Raw genomic sequence first — 20,109 nt, 5'->3', positions numbered from 1 at the left:
AGGCAGTCCTGGGGGGGGGGGGGGGGATTTTGTACCCCTGGGACTGACAGTGTGGACTGCACTTAGCAGAGAGCGCGTCCAATGGAGAGCCACTCCCCTACAATAACATCAGCCGTATCTGTCTTCTAGGGGATGTGCAGCCGATGCAGTCCTTAGAAGCCTGGACTGTTTGTCAATTTGTGTGCACGTGCGGGATCATGATGCTGCACAGACCAGCAGAGAGCAGCAGAGCAAACTCCTGGAGGTTACAGGTAGGAGTCTCTTCGGTTTTCGATTACACTGTAATATAATTTATGCTGTCTTTACACTATCATTGTACTTAAGTATACACAATTGACAGCTTATGTATGTATGGAGCAAATTATACTGTTTTTAATCTAGACGCATCTCTGTGACTTCAGAGCGCAAATGCGTCCACCTCTAGATGAGCCCCAAATTGATTTTGGGATGACAATAGAAGATACACAGGATTATGGAGAAATGTATTAAGTGTGTCTTTTAAATTCTTTAAAATCTCCAGTAAGGGACACATTATCCCACATAATGTTTATTCTATATGTTCTGTATGGTTTCTGAAAATGAAAAATTTGTATAATTTGGTATAAAACCTAAAGGGATTCTCACATATGTGACTGTTATACAAAAAACATGTGTACATCAATATTCTCTGCATACATTTAAGACGATTCTTCATTAAATTATATCAATCATCTAAATGAAGGAATTCTGTATTCAAATTAAAAAACATTTTTGTTGTGTTATTTTATGTTCACCATCCCTCAATGACAATGATATTTTCTGCACTGCTGGAAAAACATATTGTTACTTCTACGTCTACTATACTGTAAATCATTGAAGCTGAGCCACTTACTGTACAGTACAATGACTGATGACTAATTATTACACTATTGCAAAATAAATGGATGTTGGTGACATTTCTGTACAGTGACTGAGGGTGGAATTCCACTACTGGAGCTAACTCAGCAACTGGGTATAGATTAAAGTAAATAGTCTCAGAGTTATAGCGCTAATGTTGACACACTTTATGAAAAAGAAAGCGGAGTATGCAAAGCAGATGAAACAGCTATACGTCAAACTCAAAATGCATGTTAAGCGAATATAATAATACAACATAGGGGCAGATTCAATTAGCCTCGGGTTGAGTCATGCAGTATTTTTCCACAGCATCTGCCTTATTGTCTAACTATATAACGGTAATAAAAATGCTGCATTATAAATGGCCTGCAACTCATTTAAATAAAGTTCCAGAAATGTCAAAAGACATTTAAGTCAGTACTCCATAAATATACCCAAGACTGTATACAAGGGTCTATTTAAAACACAACACAGTTTTGCCATGAGAAATGTAATCTGTTATCACCACTATGAAATGTAAGAAAACCTCTTGTGTAGAGAGTGTCGCTAAGAGCCTATGCCCTATGCTAATGAAGAGTGAATAGTAAAGTAACATCTTAGAGGTCTATTTCAGTCTTCTGTCAGTGTTACATACATACATGACACCAATACTTATAGTTCCAGTGTTCATAGAGAAACAATAGTCTACACATGAATTTTGGAATAAATCACAATGATAAATAGGCCCCTAAAACTTTTATATGCATAATCAAATAATATACAGATGAACAGACCTAAATTCACCACTCTATACTACTTGGTGGATTATCAATCTCTAGCATTAAATTTAAAATAGACATCAGTTATAGTGCCAAATGGAAACCAGTAGCCTACTTCATATTTTACTTGAAAGAACACTGTCATAAAGCACAAACCATGGTAATCCAAAGAAAATATTATTATAAAATGCAAATCCTCTGCTACTCTACCATCAATATTGTCACTGCATGTATACCAAGAATAGGGCATGAGCTAAAGTAGTATATAAGAAACCGTGTAGAATAGTTATCACTGATACATGGATTGACAAATAAACTAAAAAATGAAAACACCACAACTAAAACTAAATACAAAATATTCTTTCTTCAAATAAAGCACATACTGTATATTTCTTTTACTGTGAAAAGACTCCAACTAGTTATTACTTTTTTTTTTCATTAAACAGACTGATATATCTGCTTCATAAGGTGAAACAAGAATATTATGTATTGCAGTTTAACCCAACCTGTAGATAAATGCTTTGCCATAAATTCTTCAGATACAAAAGACTGTACAATGTGTACTCTCTCATTGAATATGAGGTTGATTTATCCATTTTCGCATACATATCTAATAATTGTAAGCTTGTGAGCAGGGCCATCTTACAGTACCTCATTGTCTGCCTGTTATTACTCACCCATAACGGCTATATGACACCCTGTGCTGGCCACTCCCCCGGACACATATGTCATGATGAGGGGATGGGGCCGTAGCAACAGGAAGAACAGCAGCACCGTGGGAGCATCCCCAGTATGTTCCGGTGTGTTGTAAAGGCTGCAGGGTGCATGTCTGGAGCATCCATTGGACACTCCTGCGGTGCTGCAGCTGTGAGGCTTGCAACATGCCATTCCAGGCACCCTGCTAGCCAGAAGCAGAGACCAAGAGGCAGCTACAATGCCACCCACAGAACCTTGTGCTCTGTATGGCAGCACCACTCACACACCCCTAAAAATGGCCATGCCCAGTCTTGTTTTATTACTGTTTTGTTCCCAATTGCAAAGCTCAATGGAATATGGTGGCTCTATATAAGTAAATATTAAAAAATAAATAATACCTCACCACATTCAACTGCATCATTAAAGTAACTGGAGTCTAGTTACTAAATATTTTATGTAAGAGATTCTAACAACACAAAGGGCTCTATTTACTACAATCCGCATTTGTAATGCAGATTGTAGTGTGATATTACCGACTGAATTCGCATTGCGAATTCAGGCAATATCACAGGGATTTACTACAAATGCCTTGCAGGGACAGAGCTTGCGATAAAGCTCTGTTCCTGCGAATCCCCTCCACACACTAGTCACGGTATTTTTGCAAAATACAAAATACAAAATGCACTCCTAATTTTTAATGTAAATATCACCTTTGCAAACAAAAACCAGGATGAAGGGCCAATGTAATAATGTGACAGTTTAGAAAATGTGAGAGTTTTCTCACACTGTTTAAACTTGGCCAATGTAATAGTCAGAGAACAAGCAAACTCGCATGTTTTTAGACTAAAAAAACTCTCACGATATAAACTCTCATCCAGATGTTTTCCCATTTTGAAGATACAACTCAACCAATGTAATAGTGTGAGAGTTTTACTGCTAAACTCCCACATTTTCTAAACTCTAAACCTTATTACATTTGGCCCAAAATATGACTGTAGTTACATATGCACTACTTCATCAGAGCCTTCCAGCTCCCATCCTAACTTGCTGCAACATGCTCCTTCCTCCCTGTCTGCCCCATCTGTGTCACACCTGTTTGTCTGCCCCTCCCCTTTAGAATGTAAGCCCTTACGAGCAGGGCCTCTACCCTCTTGTGCTTCTCCCTACTTTACTTTCATCTACTTCTTACCCCCCACCAGGACACCTAACACTTGGTTGCTTATGCTCTGATGCATATCTGGGTGTTATGGTCACTAATGTAGCAATGTATATTATCCATGTCCTTGTCCTATATTGTACTGTAAGTCACTTGTAAAATTATTTGTTTATGTACTTTGTAAGGCGCTGTGGAACACTTGTGGTGCCATATAAATAAAGGATAATATTAATAATAATAATAATATGCAAATCTGGACAGAGTAAGTGGAGAACAAAATGCCACACTATTATATTATGAAATGTGATAGGTATTAAGAGAAAATAATCACTTGCAAGAAGAAGTCAATGTTCTCAGTTATTTAGACGCTGAGTGAAAAGTCTGATAAGACAAGAAATACAGTACAAGCAAAAACACTAAACCTACTGGGAAATTTCAAGCCATATTTTACAATAATACACAAAGTTAAGCAAGGTCAGTAGCAAAAAATAAAAATATATTTACTGTAAATGAGGTAGTGCAATGTAATCGCCTGATAAGCAAAATGATAGTCGGCATTGCAAATATGTCAGTATGGAATATGCCCAGTGGCGTAGCCATCTTTTGACAGGAGCAGGAGCAAAGATGGAACAAATGGGCACAGAAGGCCCCAAACCAGGAAAATATCCTTCACTCATCATATCTTCCATACTGTCCCCCACACCCCCATCTCTATGTTCCATACTGCCCCCCACACCCAATCTCTATGCTCCATACTGCTCCCACACTCCCATCTCTGTTCCATAGCCATAACTAGACTTTTTGGTGCCCCGTGTCAGAGAGAGCTCCCCCCCCCATAAGATATTGAACCTGAAAAAGGGCCATGGCCTCATGAGGAAGGGCCAGGGAAGAAATAGAGGAGGCCAGGAGATGCTGGGGATAAAAGAAGAGGAAGCTACAAGCGAGAATGATAACAGAAAAATTGACAGGCCCAAACAGCGCCCCCTGCCCTGGTTGTACCACCCTAGTTACAGCCCTGCTCTGTACCATACTGCCTCCTACACCCCCATATCTATGTTTCATACTGCCCCCACACTACCATCTCTTTGTTCCATACTGCCTCCCACACTCCATTTCTACAGTTTGTTCCATACTGCCCCCACAACCCAGACTCTGTTCCATACTATCTTGTATATCTCCATCCCTATGTACCATACTGTCCTGCACAACCCCATAGCCCCTTCCACATCCTGTAATTGACCTCTGCTTTAATTAACTTACTTCTTACGGCCTTCTCATTCTCCTCTCACTTCTCAGTTCCTCTCTTTGACAGGCAGCATCACAATAACATCACATTCATGATGCTTCCGATGTCTGGGCTGACTGTCACTCATACTTGCCTACTTTTGAAAACTAGTTTCAGGGAGATTTTAGTTAATAGTAGAATGTTCGGTACGCTGTCGCAGGGACGTGTCATGCTCTGGCCAAAGGCTGTGTCTAGCTCCACCTATGGAGTGGGGAATCTGGGGGTTTTGTTTAACTTTCCAGGGCAACGTGAGACTCTACAGTAAACCTGGAGTCTCCAAGGATGTGCGTTAGGGTAGGCAACTATGCTAAAACTATGAGACAACTGTATGACATGCAATAAACCAAATACTTTAGAATTATTGAAAAGGGCCCATATGTTATTACACTTTGAGACATATACCGTGTTTCCCCGATAATAAGACACTGTCTTATTTTTTTTTTTGTTCAAAAAAACACCCTATGGCTTATTTTCGGGGTAGGTCTTATATTAATTAACATTGACAGCAGTGCCCCTTATGCAGGCCCCCTTATAGAAGTGCCCTTATGAAGGCCCCCCCCTTGCAGGCCCCCTTGTAGAAGTGCCCCTTATGCAGGCCCCCTTGTAGACATGCCCCTTATGCAGGCCCCCACCTTGCAGGCCCCCTTGTAGAAGTGACCCTTATGCAGCCCCCCCCCCCCTTGCAGGCCCCCCCTGTAGCAGTGTCCCTTATTGCAGTGCACTTACGTGACTCGCCGCCGTCCGGGATGTCGCTCTCACTTGCGCGCTGACTGGATCTAACATGATCCAGCAGGCGCGGCCGCACAGGATCCTCAGCACGCGGGTGACGTCATGGCGTCAACCGCGCACTGCATGACTGGGAACGCTGGTCTCTGCAGCGTTCCCAGCTCAAAATGAGATTCAGGTAGGTCTTATTTTCGGGGAAGGGCTTAATTTGGACCGGGTTACAAAATTAAGGGTAGGTCTTATTTTCGGGGTAGGTCTTATTATCGGGGAAACACGGTATATATATATATATATATATATATATATATGTGTGTATATATATATATATATATATATATATATATGTGTGTGTATATATAGTCAGGTGCATAAATATTGGGACATTGACAGAATTTTCATATTTTGGCCTCTATTCACCACCACAATGGCTTTGAAATGAAACAAACAAGTTGTGCTTTAACTGCAGACTTTCAGATTTAATTTGAGGGTAATTACATCCAAATCAGGTGAATGGTGTAGGAATTACAACGGTTTCTATATGTGCCTCCCACTTTTTAAGGGGCCAAAAGTAATGGGACAAACTAAACAATCCTAAATCTAACTTTCACATTTTAATACTTTGTTGCAAATCCTTTGCAGGCAATTACAGCCTGAAGTCTGGAACACATAGACATCACCAGACGCTGGGTTTCATCCCTGGTGATACTCTGCCAGGCCTCTACTGCAAATGTCTTCAGTTCCTGCTTGTTCTTGGGGCATTTTCCCTTCAGTTTTGTCTTCATCAAGTGAAATGCATGCTCAGTCGGATTCAGGTCAGGGGATTGACTTGGCCATTGCATAACATTCCACTTTTTAGCCTTAAAAAACTCTTTGGTTGCTTTTGCAGTATGCTTCGGGTCATTGTCCACCTGCACTGTGAAGCGCCGTCCAATGAGTTCTGAAGCATTTGACTGAATATAAGCATACAATATTGCCCGAAACACTTCAGAATTCATTCTGCTGCTTTTGTCAGCAGTCACATCATCAATAAATACAAGGGAACCAGTTCCATTGGCAGCCATACATGCCCATGCCATGACACTACCACCACCATGCTTCACTGATGAGGTGGTATGTTTTGGATCATGAGCAGTTCCTTTTCTTCTCCATACTCTTCTCTTCCCATCACTCTGGTACAAGTTGATCTTTGGCCCTGATTCAGACCCACTCGCAAGCGGCTGTCCGCTCGCAAGTGGGTCGATGGTCTGCACTGAGCATGCGCACGAGGGAGGGAGCTCCGTCGTGCGCATGCGCCAGACGCGACGAGCGAAGGAAAGTCCTTCGCTCGTTGTGTCTGATCAAAGGGGGCATGCTGTCGATGTTGATTGACAGCACGCCCCCTTTGGTGGGCGTGCCGGGGGCGTGCCTCCCTGACGGGGGCGTTCCCAAGGGAACGCCTACCGTCAGAAGCCGGCCCACTGACATCACTAGTGATGTCAGTGGGAGTGATTTTGGCTCTGATAGAGCCAAAATCACTCCGGGCCTTGCGGTTGAAAACCTCAACCGCAGGCTCCGGCTCGCAGTTTCGATGGTCGCGATGGTCAAGACCATCGCGGCCATCAAACTGCACGCTCGTATAGGCTGTGGGAGGTGACCCACATCTATACGAGCGTCCAGGAGGACGCTCCATTTTTATGGAGGGCGGCCCTTATTCAGAGCGTGCGCTCTGCTCAGAGCGTGCGCTCTGCTCAGAGCGTACGGCTCTGAATGAGGGCCTTTGTCTCATCTGTCCATAGGATGTTGTTCCAGAACTGTAATGGCTTTTTTAGATGTTGTTTGGCAAACTCTAATCTGGTCTTCCTGTTTTTCAGGCTCACCAATGGTTTACATCTTGTGGTGAACCCTCTATATTCACTCTTGTGAAGTCTTCTCTTGATTGTTGACTTTGACACATATACACCTACCTCCTGGAGAGTGTTCTTGATTTGGCCAACTGTTGTGAAGGGGTTTTTCTTCACCAGGGAAATAATTCTTCTGTCATCCACCACAGTTGTTTTCCGTGGTCTTCCGGGTCTTTTGGTGTTGCTGAGCTCTCCGGTGCATTATTTCTTTTTAAGAATGTTCCAAACAGTTGATTTGGCCACGCCTAATGTTTTTGCTATCTCTCTGATGGGTTTGTTTTGATTTTTCAGCCTAATGATGGCTTGCTTCACTGATAGTGACAGCTCTTTGGATATCATATTGAGAGTCGACAGCAACTAATTCCAAATGCAAATGTCACACCTAGAATCAACTCCAGACCTTTTACCTGCTTAATTGATAATGAAATAACGAGGGAATAGTCCACACCTGTCCATGAAATAGCTTTTGAGTTGATAGTCCCATTACTTTTGGCCCCTTAAAAAGTGGGAGGCACATATGGAAACCGTTGTAATTCCTACACCGTTCACCTGATTTGGATGTAATTATCCTCAAATTAAATCTGAAAGTCTGCAGTTAAAGCACATATTCTTTGTTTCATTTCAAAGCCATTGTGGTGGTGAATAGAGGCCAAAATATGAAAATTCTGTCAATGTCCCAATATTTATGCACCTGACAGTGTTTTTCATATATACATATATATATATAATATATACATACACAATTTTAGCAAATAAAACTTAGGCTATTAGGTGAAATACAATTACAGCTTTACTTCTGAAGGCTAGCTAACTGAATTAGAAGCATGAAGCAAACAAGCATTGGTGATGATCTATCAGTAATTCACTATGTACAGACAGCTACAGTACACACCTGTTCTCTTCCCACCCACGCAGGGCACCAACACAACACTGTAGGGGCTCTGCTCTGATGCTCCATGCTGTTTGCTCACCCAGTGTAATTGACAGATCAGGAAGATAGCATCCAGTCAGCGTTCTATGCCATAGATCATCCTAGTGATCGGTCACCTCCCTGTCGATGTGTCTAACCCGGCGGAAGCTGCTCTGACATGAGAGCCGCCTGGGACTGTCTGACACAGAACGCGGCACGTTCCTCTGTCACAGCACTTACATGGCTTCCTATTGGATATATCACAGGTGCTCCGAGCAATATGAGGAAGATTATGAGTGGACGCCTGGATCCTCTAGCTGTTATCTCCGGATTATGATTGGACGCCTGGGCCATCTTGCTGTCATCTCCAGATTCCCGACGGGGCGGTGGGAAATTCGGGGGTTTTGTTTGACTTTCCGGGGTGAGACTCTACCTTGAATCGTGAGTCTCCCGCAGGATGATGCGCTAGGATAGTGAACTATGCTGCCACTGCGCCTCAGTGACAGGCAGTCTATACCGAGCAATTATTTTTATATGTGGGACTCGGCGGCGCCCTCTAAGGGCCGGCGCTCCGGGCGATGGCCCTGTTAGCCCACCCCTAGAACCGTCCCTGTACGCCACTGTGTATGTCTAGCAATGAAGTTGTGCTAAAATTTTGTGCTAATTAGGTTTGCAGAAAAACAGGTCAATTTCACAACTATTATTGTGAAAATACACCTATTCCTCTTTATGTCGAAATCTATCACCTATATTTCCATTACTACAGTAAATTCATTTGGGGTGAAATCAGTTTGAAAATCCCTGGTAATTTATATACTTTTAATGTTACACTTCATTTAGTGAAAATAAGTAAAAAGACAATATTAAGTATTAATTGTAGTAATAATATTAAGCAGTGTAATACAAATAATACAAGTGAATATGATGAATTTCTAGTCATTGCATTTTTTAAATAGCTCTTCTACAGATGATTTTTATGCATATCAATAATTTATGTGGTATGTGGAATGACTTTGCAGCGTAATGCCCTATTGTTCATATTTCTACCTTGTACCATGGTATTTTGTTATCATTTCACATTTAAATTCACAGGTTCCAAAAGTATCTCATGGTGATTAATTAAAGTCATTCTAGCAGACGTTATTATTTCTAGGGCTCCTGGAGATCTTATCCCCATGGTTGGTCCATTATTTTAGTGTTTAGGCCCATTATGTATGTGTTTCTGTATTCTTTGCATTAAATGTGTATACTAGATGTACTTATTTATTCATTTTCATGTTTGCTACATGGGTTTGCTTATATTCTTGAGTGTTGCTTATTTCTAGATATATATTTCTTGCCAAGAAATAAGTGTATAATTAAACAGAAAATCTATAAACACTGTTATGAAACCAATATGTTCCTGTAGTAAAAGTATTGACTTACTAAAACACAGCAAGAAACATCTATAGTTCTTTCCGGTGCAGCAGCTTTACTCTTAATTTCCACTGAAAACCAAACTTTGAAAGGAGCTGATTTACTACCTAGATAAATACAAAATACAAACATATTAAAAACACAACATTATTAGATACAGTACAAATGCATATACCCAACTTTACATTAAAATACAAAAGGAAAAAGGAAAATGTTACATTTTTTACCACTGGAATTACAGGGCGATCTATGTATCTCAAGGCAATGCACTTAGAGCTGCACACACAATACTGTAAATACCATTAAGAAATTAATAAAAATGCAAAAGAAACGATGTTGATTTAGTGAGACAAGAAACATAGGGTCCGATTCAGAGGTGGATGCATTTCCAATATTTTCTACAAAAGCGCAGACGTGTCATGACCATTTCAGGGGGGTGTCGCAGCCAACAACTTTGTCCTGGTCCCGAGCTGTATTGGCCCCAGTGGTTTAATTGCAATGGACATTCTGAGCAGCCATTGGGTTGCTCAGAGGTCTAATGGTGTGACCAATGTTCGTCCGATGATGCGTCTTTGCACGCAAGCGGTGGACCTGAGAAGGTGGTGGTGGGCGTCTCTGTAGAAAAAGATGGCAGCTGCGATATTTGTTATCTTTTCAGATATGCTGCGTATGAAGACGCTGCAGCCCTGTTTTTATCGTCTACCTCTGAATCAGACCCATAGACACTTAGGGGTATATTTACTAAGGTGATAGTTTTTAGAAATGGAGATGTTGCCCATAGCAACCAATCAGATTCTAGCTATTATCTTCTAGAAGGTGCTAGTTAAATGTTATGTAGAAACTGATTGGTTGCTATGGGCAACATCTCCATTTCTAAAACTAGCACTTTAGTAAATATACCCCTTAAGGCAGAAAAGCTGCCATTTACTAAATGGTGGTCTCGGCGTGTATAACACTGAAATATAAACTTCAATGATATTAAAAGCAAACCATAGCGTGTTTTGCTTTTAAAATCATTGGCGTTTTAAATTTTTGGGAGTAAACACCCGAGATGCCGCCATTTAGTAATTTTATGATAGAACACAGACCTAACACATTAAAATAACATCATATGTTGCTTCAGCTAAGGAGATACAAAATCTTTATTTTAAGATCTGTCCAAAATTAAATAGCAAAATTAGTTACAACAGATTTGTTAATTTGCATATTAAAGAATGTTTAAAACCTCAAATCTTTGTTTTTATCATCAGGAAGTACTGTTAGCCATTTTGACATACTAAGCCAGGTTCTTGTCTACAAAAAAGGATCCAGCTAAACCATACTTGTCTACTCCCCTGGAAGGTGCGGGAGACTTAAGATTTTTCGGGTAGTCCCATGCACCCCCAGAAGAGTGACTGGATCTCCATCATCCAGCCTCCTTCCTAGTGCAGTGGGTAGGATGGGGAGCAGGGCCGGACTGGCCATCGGGCAGTTCTGGCAAATGCCAGAAGAGCCGATGGCCAGATGGGCCGGTCCGGGCAGTAGCGCGAGGGGGGTCTTGTTGGCGGCACCGCGGCAGTGAGGCAACACAGAGTCAGACTGGTTTAAGGTGCGTGCGGCCAGACCAACCTTCCTGCCAGGCCCGGAAGTGAGAGTGACGCCTAGTGGAGAGGCTAAATACCGGAGCTTCTGCACGGCAGCTCCTCGACTATGGGTTGGGAACCCTGGCTGATGTCCTTCCGGTGCAGTGACCCCGCCTGCTCAACCTTGACCTGCTGCTCTCGGCTACCCTCCCCTCCCTCTGTTCGGCCACCGCGGAGCTACAGTGTAGGTCTCGTGGGATGCTGCACCAACGTCTCATGAGACTTGCTTTCAATCAGGACTCTGTGCACTGCAACCTTTCCTCCCCGATTCCCTCCTCCATCCAGCCTAAATACGTCTATTTCCTTCCCTTCACTGAACCCCACCTCCCCCCTGCAACTAGAAGCCCTAGTCCTCTCCCTGCAGTGCAGCACAAAATAATCCCCGTTGCCACTGCTGGCTGACACCCACTTTCCTCCTGCAGCCTGATGCTCCCCTGTAGTGCAGATTGTACCCCCTTCCCCCAGCAAACTGAAACCCTCCTTCCCCGTGTAGTGTAGATTTTAAACCCCTTCCCCCGGCGAACTGAACCCCCCCCCCTTCCTCCTGCAGCTAGAAGCCTCCTTTCCTGTTCCCTCTACAATACAGCCCGATCCTCCCCTCCTTCCCCCTGCAGCTAGAAGTCTCTCCTCTACAATACAGCCCGATTCCTTCCCCCTGCAGACAGACAGAAACCCACCATCCCCTGAAGTCCAGCCTGATTCCCCCCTTCTCCCTGCAGACATAAACTCACCTTCCCCTGCAGTGTAGCAGAATTCCCACCTTTCCCCTGGAGATAAGTAAAACTCACCTTCCCCTGCAGCCAGATGCCCCCCCCCCTGCCCCCTGTAGTGCAGCTTGTAACCACCTTCCCCCGGCAAACTAAACCCCCCCTCCCCCTGCTGCTAGAAGCCTCCCTTCCCTCTACAATATAGCCCGATTTCCCCTCCTCCCCCTTCTTCCTCCTGCTGACAGAAACCCACCTTCCTCCTTAACTTTACATTTCCACCTTCCCCTGCAGAGCAGCTCAAATCCCCCCTTTCCCCTGAGACAGAAACCCACCTTCCCCTGCATCCATAAGGCCCCCTACCCCCTGCAGTCCAAAATCCCTCTTCTCCCTGCAACCCAAATTCCACATCTTCTCTGCTGCCTGCACTATCAAGAATTAGGAACAGTGAAGATAATGGTGAGACAGCTTCAACCCAGTCTCCATTCATGGGTAAGTCAAACTTATAAATTATGCTCTCTCTCTGTATATGTATGTATGTATGTATGTATGTGTATATATATATATATATATATATATATATATATAATAAAATCATATACACATGAGTCTGTGATAGCAGTTCAGCACTCACACTTTTATGCAGACTGCTCTGCTCTGGTGCCTCCTCTCATATAATACAGAAAATGGAGAAAGATATGGTGGCACTAGGAATCGTAAGCTGAGTACACACTAAACGACTGTGTGCCCAGCGATGCATTCCACGACCCTAGCGTCGACGGGCCAACATATCATGTGGTCCGTATACGCTGGGCGATCCGGTGTACGACCGCCCGATATGCTAGCCCCCACCGCAAAGCGCCGCATGGGATCGTTAGCTGCATCGCCTGATTTTACTGCATTTACAAAAGATCAGGTGATGTGGCTGATGACCCCACGGGAGCACGCACTACACAATGTAGTGCATACACACTGAACAATATTGACGATTTGTCGTTCCGATGCATCGGAATTGGACAAATTGTTAATATTATGTTGTGTGCAGCTTTAAGCAAAGTCGGTACATTATTAGTCTAGCACAGTGGTTCTCAAACTCGGTCCTCAGGACCCCAAACAGTGCATGTTTTCCAGGTCTCTTCACAGAATCGCAAGTGAAATAATTAGCTCCACCTGTGGATCTTTTAAAATGTGTCAGTGAGTAATAACTACACCTGTGCACCTGCTGGGTGGCCTGGAAAATGTGACCTGTGTTGGGGTCCTGAGGACCGAGTTTGAGAACCACTAGTCTAGCATATAAACGTTTTAGGACCTGTCCTGTGTGACTTTGTTAAGACTGTGAATGCCACCATGTCTTTTTCCATTCTCTCACAAATAATATATTATTATACAAGGAACAGGCGGCACTTGTGTGTGCAACAAGCGGGTGTGGTGTGCCTTATTTGACAAGTCGTCACGAGTGCCGCCTGTTCCTTGTATGCCTCTTGGTTGGCTGAAGTGTTAATATGGGGGGCAACGGATGCACTACAAATTCATATATCAATTATAAAGACATGATATCAACGCTATAATTACGCTATAATTACCATACTTAACGGCATCAACACTGAACATCTACACACATCTACAGCAATTGTGTGTGGAATTTGAATGTTTTTTTGACATCCAAAATCAAATATTACTTGTATTAATGCGTAGATTTGTAGGAATGTAGTTGCTATGGTGATCGTTTATCTCTTATAATCATTGTAGTTTTTGAGATGTATACATTTCCCAAGTTCAGTGCTGATGCTGTTAAGTATGTTCATTATTACGTTGATATCATGTCTTTATAATTAATGCTGGTTGCTTGAGTGATTCATATCATTGTCCATGTTGTCTTTACAGCTCCAGTGTGGCCAGTTAGACAGTACACCCCGCCTGGCGTCGCGTTGCTATGGTAACAGCGGACGCAGTACGGGTGACGTCATTGACAGGGGACGTCCTGGCTGACTGCCCACGTGAGCCGCCGGACGTTACCCTGCCCCCGGCTGCACTCAGCTGTAAGGGTTCTTCTGTAGTTAAGGTAAGATGTTCTATATGTATCTTCCTGACTGTATTCCTTGACAAAAAGGCCAATAGGCTCTGAAACGTTGGATTTAATACACGTCTTTTGATTACTTCAAATCTCTGAGTGCCACTGTATTTCTTCTTGTGTATGTGTAGATATATATATATATATATACATATATATATATATATATATATATATACACACACATACAGTATAGATATATATATAGAGAGAGAGAGAAATCCTTCTGGCTTGAGCATGCACCCAGCACCATTCAAGGAAAAGCGGCACTCCAATATATGAATAAAGTCAATGTGTATTAAATAACCGACATCATCATAGCAAAAGCGGGTGTCAACGTTTCAAGGCGCGTAGGCCTTTTCATCAGGACATACATATATATGATGATGTTGATTATTTAATACACATTGACTTTATTCATCTATTGGAGTGCCGCTTTTCCTTTAATGGTGCTGGGTGCATGCTCAAGCCAAAAGGATTTCTCTATACATTGACTTTTAAGATGGCACAAGCTTTGTATTTTGATTGTCCTGAGTGCTGGACAAATTATATTTATATATATATATATATATATATATATATACATACATACATACACACACAGTATAATACACACAGGGTGCTAAGTGACGAGGTGGGGTGCCCTCCGAAACAATATTGCACAGGGTGCTGCTTGACCAGGGGCTGGCCCTGCCCACCGGTGCTCTTCACTGCCACTGTTCCTTGCAGTTGGGTATGGGAAACCGACGGTCAGAATACTGACAGCAGCATCCCGTCAGTCAGAATCCTGACACCACAAGGTAACCTGCCTAGCTCTTACTCTCACCCATAACCATCCCTGCCCAGTGCCTAAACTTAACCTCCCCCCTAGTGCCTAAACCTAACCCACCCTTTCCGCACCCTAAACCTAACCCTCCCCCCTTAGTGCCTAACAGTCCCCCTAGTGCCTAACCTCTAAACCTAACCCTCCATGAACCCCCGATACTTACCTTGGGGATACTGGAGCAGTGTCGGGATCCCGTTGCCAATATTTTGACTGTCGGCACCCCACATGCCGAGATGCTGACTACATCCCGTTCCCTTGTGCTGTGTAAGCACTACTACTATGTGGCATAGCAGGAATGGGCTCTGTGTGGCATAACGTGAATAAAGGACACTACTGTATGGTGTAATGTGACGAAGGGGCACTTCTATGTGGTGTAATTTGATGAAGGGGCACTACTGTGTGGTGTAATGTGATGAAGGGGCACTATTGTGTGGTGTAATGTCACTAAGGGACACAACTGTGTGGCATCATTTGAATTGGGGGTACTATTGTATGTTCATGCCCCTTCCCAGGGAGACCACACCTGTGTTTTTCGAAGCGCGCCTAGGGCGTGCACTTTTCTATACCTGTGTATGGTGGCGCCATTGCTTTTTATGCACACAGGGCACCAAAATGTGTAATAATAGCTCTGCTGTGGTGTGCAAGGATGTGTATTCCACTGCGTGCAGCACCCCTGCCCTAAAAAATTCCTACAGTAATCACTATCTAATCCTCTACAACTGCTAAGCCAGGGCTTCATCAGTTGGCAAAACACCTTTTACTTTTCTTTGTGTGTGACCTCCACCAATGAAGTGCCAGCTTTACCTAACAGAACCAACCAAATACCAAATGTCTGACTATGGCACATGTTTGAATCCCCTGCAGAATGTCCTCTGTTGTATGCATTTTAATACAGATAACGATGTATACTTGTAGGTTGTTTTAATATTAATTACAAGAGCATAGACTAAGAAGTAGGAGGAGTCTGGAATAGTAAGCGGAGGAGATTATGCCAGGAGCCAGGTCAGGGTTGCCTACCCTCCCTATTCGGCCGGGAGCCTCCCAATAAACGGGCTGCAGCTCCCGGCCACCCGGAAAGGCAGGCAAGCCTCCCGACTGCCGCCGATCCCCCCCAGTCCCCCTGCAAATACCGGTTAAACCCCCCGCAACGGGGGGCGGTGACGCGATTCACGCTGAATCGCGTAATTTTGGCCCCGCCCCCTGCTTCACAATAGCTGTTTTATCGGTTTTGGGTAGCGGGGGCGGGGTCAAAATGACGCGATCGCTTGGCCCTGCCCCGTCACACCCGCAAATGACATCTGCCCGTCCGGCCACACACCCTTTTGTCGGCCACGCCCCCTGCCCTGCCGATCTGGCTGCTCCCTCCCGGAAGGAGCAGCCAGATAGTCGGCAAGTATGAGCCAGGTGCTGACGCATGGTGGGCCTTTGTGCCTTAAATGCCAGGGCCTATTTTTAGTCCCAGTCCGGCCCTGATGGGGAGATAATACTAGGAATCGCCGGTCCGAATGGAGGTGCGGAGCTAAAATGCTGAAAATCGCATAATTTTAGCTCGGCCCCTTCCCCACAGATCCAAGATTAGCAGCATTTTGCTGTGAAGGGAGCGGAGCCTAATGACGCGAGAGTCTGTCCCTGCACTCTAAACTGGAATGCTGCATTGCCTCTCCGGATGTCTCCCATAGGCAAGTAGGAACTGCACAAAGATAAGTGAATTACATCATAAGATAAAAATAAATGGATAAATGCACATTTATCATGTTCAGAAATTATATTTTTGAATACTGTTTATTAGATGTGCAGGGAAAACAATATCCAAATTCAGTCGGCCTAAATGCCTGGGGATAGTATATTACAGTAGTAGCAATGGAAAAAATTGTGCCTGTGGTTTAAAAAAAATAAAAAATAGTAACGCTTCAATCTTTCATTCTTATACTTTGACAAAACTAATCAACACACATTGTGAAACCCATACCTTGAATTTTTACTACTGTATGTATGTTCTTCAATAACAGGTTTATTTTTAATAATAATAATAATAATAATAATAAAAAAAAAAAAAAAACCCTGACCAATGTTATTAGTAACCTCAATCTCTTCCCCACTATGTCCTATCCCACTCCCTCACCTCTGTATATACTTACCCTTTCCCTGGGCAGTGCGGTCCTCCACCTAAGGTCTATCCCGTTATGTGCAGCACTTGGAGCGGTATGTGTTCCGGCTCTCACTGCGCATGTGTGTTGGAGACGGGCCAAACATTAGCAAATTGTTATTTATATTTTCCCCAAATTATAATAAAATTATAGGAGAATACTATATATGCAGCACAGAAGTACAATGGTTAGCTTTCCAACTCTGCAGCACTTGGCCCTTTTCTTTTGCTTGATACAGGTGGAGTCTCCCATATCCAAAATGCTTGGGACCAGGGGTATTTTGGATAACGGAATATTCCGTATTTTGGAATAATTGCATATCATAATGAAATATCTTGGGAATGGGACCCAAATATACACACAGAATGCATTTATGTGTTATATACACCTTATACACACACAGCCTGCAGGTAATTTTATACAATATTTTCATGAATTTTGTGGGTCAAGCAAAGTTTGTGCACAGAAATGAAATTAATTTATTTTTCATATACACCTTATACACACAGCCCGAAGGTAATTTTATACAATATTATTAATAATTTGTGCTTTAGACAAAATTTGTGTACATTGAACCATCAAAAATCCAAAGTTTCATTATCTCAGTCATACAAAATGATTCCGTATTTCGGAATATTCCGTATTTCATATATTTGGATATGGAAGACTCAACCTGTATTACTATTTATTCGTAGTTTCTATGTTCTGCTCGATTTTGCAAGCACGTACTAGTAAATTAATTAATGTCTCCCTAACATTGGTCTTGCCATGTGTTTGTACAACTAAATCAATTAACGTTTTGATGCGCTTTAATAAAAATACGGGACATATTGCTGAAAAATGTGTCCTCTGCTTTATGGTTGAAATAAAGTAGTAATGCATTTCATAGAATACCTAATCTTTCTAAGCTCCTTTAAACGTAATGCATCTAATATATTAAACCTTGGCAGGCAACCAGCTGTTATTATTTAGTGCAGTCCTGATAACTTTTTCCATTGGCAATTAGTTACATGTTAATGCTGCAGAGAAGTTTATACGTTCACATACTAAATTGTAACTTTAAGGCTGGTTACCTGCAGAGCATTTTCATAAAAATATACAAGTACAAATCTCATGTGAAAATGCATATAATTTCTATGTGCTTGATACGTGTTGCGTGAGGAGTATACCAATGGTTTATGGGCATGATTCAGAGACGGTCGCAATGCCAATGTTTTCGCAAATGGACGATTTATTATCTATTGTGCATAAGCCACACTGCGCATGTGCCGCAATGGTCCTGCGACAGAGGTCGTAGTGAAGATTTATTTGCAAAGTGACCGACAGGCATGGACCATTTGTAGGTGGCAACGCAACGGGGAGGTGGCGACTCAAACACAGTGTCATAGCCATCTTGGGGGGGTCACAGCTAACAACTGCGACTATGTACACTGTATAAATAGCTATTACGTCCAATGGCCATTCTACTCAACCATTGGGTTACTCAGATGTTCAATAATCAACCAATAACTGCATCTTTGTGCACAAGCGGCAGATCTGTGATGCCATCTGTAGGCGCCTCAGTACAAACTCCGGCAGCTGCTACATTTGCATATTTTTGCACAGCCACTGCGTATGGGATCACAGTTTCGGCTGCATTAGCGACAGTCTCTGAATTGGGCCCTATGTTTCCTGAATGTGGTTCCAACACGTCTCACTCATCTGATACTGATTTTTTTTCTCATTCACTTTAATAACCTCTTCTTTTCAATGTGGTTCCCAGTGTTTAGAAACCAAGCCCTGCCAAATGAGTAGCAAAGTTCCACCCCATTATAATGGAAATAGCAATTATACAATATAGAACAAAAAACTAAACAATTAGAAACATTTGTAAAAATAAACATTATATAAAACCTTGCTCGATATCCTCAATCACCACTTTATCACACTGTGATACTATAAAGGAAATTCTTGAATATTTCAATCCAACGGCATTCTTGCAATTTTAAAATCCAAAAGAAATAAGAAATTCGAACAGTAAAGTCAAATAACATCTTTTAATTTAATGGGGAAAAGGAAATCTAAAATATACCTTTCTTTACTTTAAAGGCTAAGCCACGGGAAATAAAAATAAAAAGGGAGATTGCAATCTCAATCGCAATCTTCGAGCCCTGCCGAATGAAGCTGATCTATAATTTACTGGGTCCCCCCTCAGTTGCTCTGCCAGTCGCAAGAGATTGCCTACATTATCTGTGATGCGATTGGCTGGCAGTGAAGTTCTGGGGGCTCATTACTTTGATCACACATCATTAAAATGTAACTGAGGGGTATATTTACTAAAGGTCCATTTTAAGCTATTTAAAATAGATCAAAATCAATCAACATCGATGTTGTGTTTCTGGGGCTCAATCAGCCATTTACTAATAGACAGCTTTTGATTTTTTTTTTTAAATTACTTTATCCCGGCAACATTGATATTGATCAACTGTGATTGATATTAAATCTACTTACAAATCAATTAAAATCAACCATTAGTAAATATACCCCAGATTCTCTATTGATATGGGTAAAAAATAGTTACCAGTTTCAATGATGTCTTTAGTTCTTTAACATGTAAGACACAGTTCTATTGAAAATAATGTGCTATAGAAATTAGTGGGTCAAATAAAAAATTGGGGTTCAGTATATTTTAACAACATTCATCATCAGAATATTGACATGGTCGTAATGTCGATGTACAGCATGACGACATGCTGAACATGTCGACATTGACCATGTCAAAATTAATCAAGATGGCACAGGTGAAATGTTGACAATATTAGAATGTCGACAATACAGTGCCCCCGGTACAGCGCTCACCTACCTGCTATCGAATTACCGGCGGTATCTTCTTGGTCCGCCGGTCGTGTGATAGTAAGTTCTAGCTGTCACCCAGTGGTGAGTAACGTCCCTAATCCTAACACTAACCCCCCCCTAGGGCCTAATCCAACCCCTCCCACAGCCTAATCCTCCCCATAGTGCTTAACTCTAACCCTCCCCTCCCGCCACCAACAATGG

General features: G+C 42.4%; 1 protein-coding gene across 1 annotated transcript in view; it reads right to left on the bottom strand.

The window, feature by feature from the left end:
• LOC148514013 (cilia- and flagella-associated protein 47-like) overlaps positions 1 to 20,109 on the bottom strand; it is a gene marked incomplete at its 3' end in the record, with an annotated part of 651,210 nt that overhangs the window by 294,093 nt on the left and 337,008 nt on the right. Inside the window, exon 51 of the mRNA XM_088481183.1 lies at positions 9,713 to 9,810. Coding sequence (XP_088337309.1) covers positions 9,713 to 9,810 — 98 coding nt within the window. The remainder of the gene's footprint in view (positions 1 to 9,712; positions 9,811 to 20,109) is intronic.

The sequence above is a fragment of the Taudactylus pleione genome, unplaced genomic scaffold (assembly GCF_031769625.1).
Source record: "Taudactylus pleione unplaced genomic scaffold, aTauple2 ptg000265l, whole genome shotgun sequence".
Classification (NCBI taxonomy): domain Eukaryota; kingdom Metazoa; phylum Chordata; class Amphibia; order Anura; family Myobatrachidae; genus Taudactylus; species Taudactylus pleione.
Note: the sequence above shows the minus strand (reverse complement) of the source record. Positions and strands in the feature narration are given on the sequence as shown.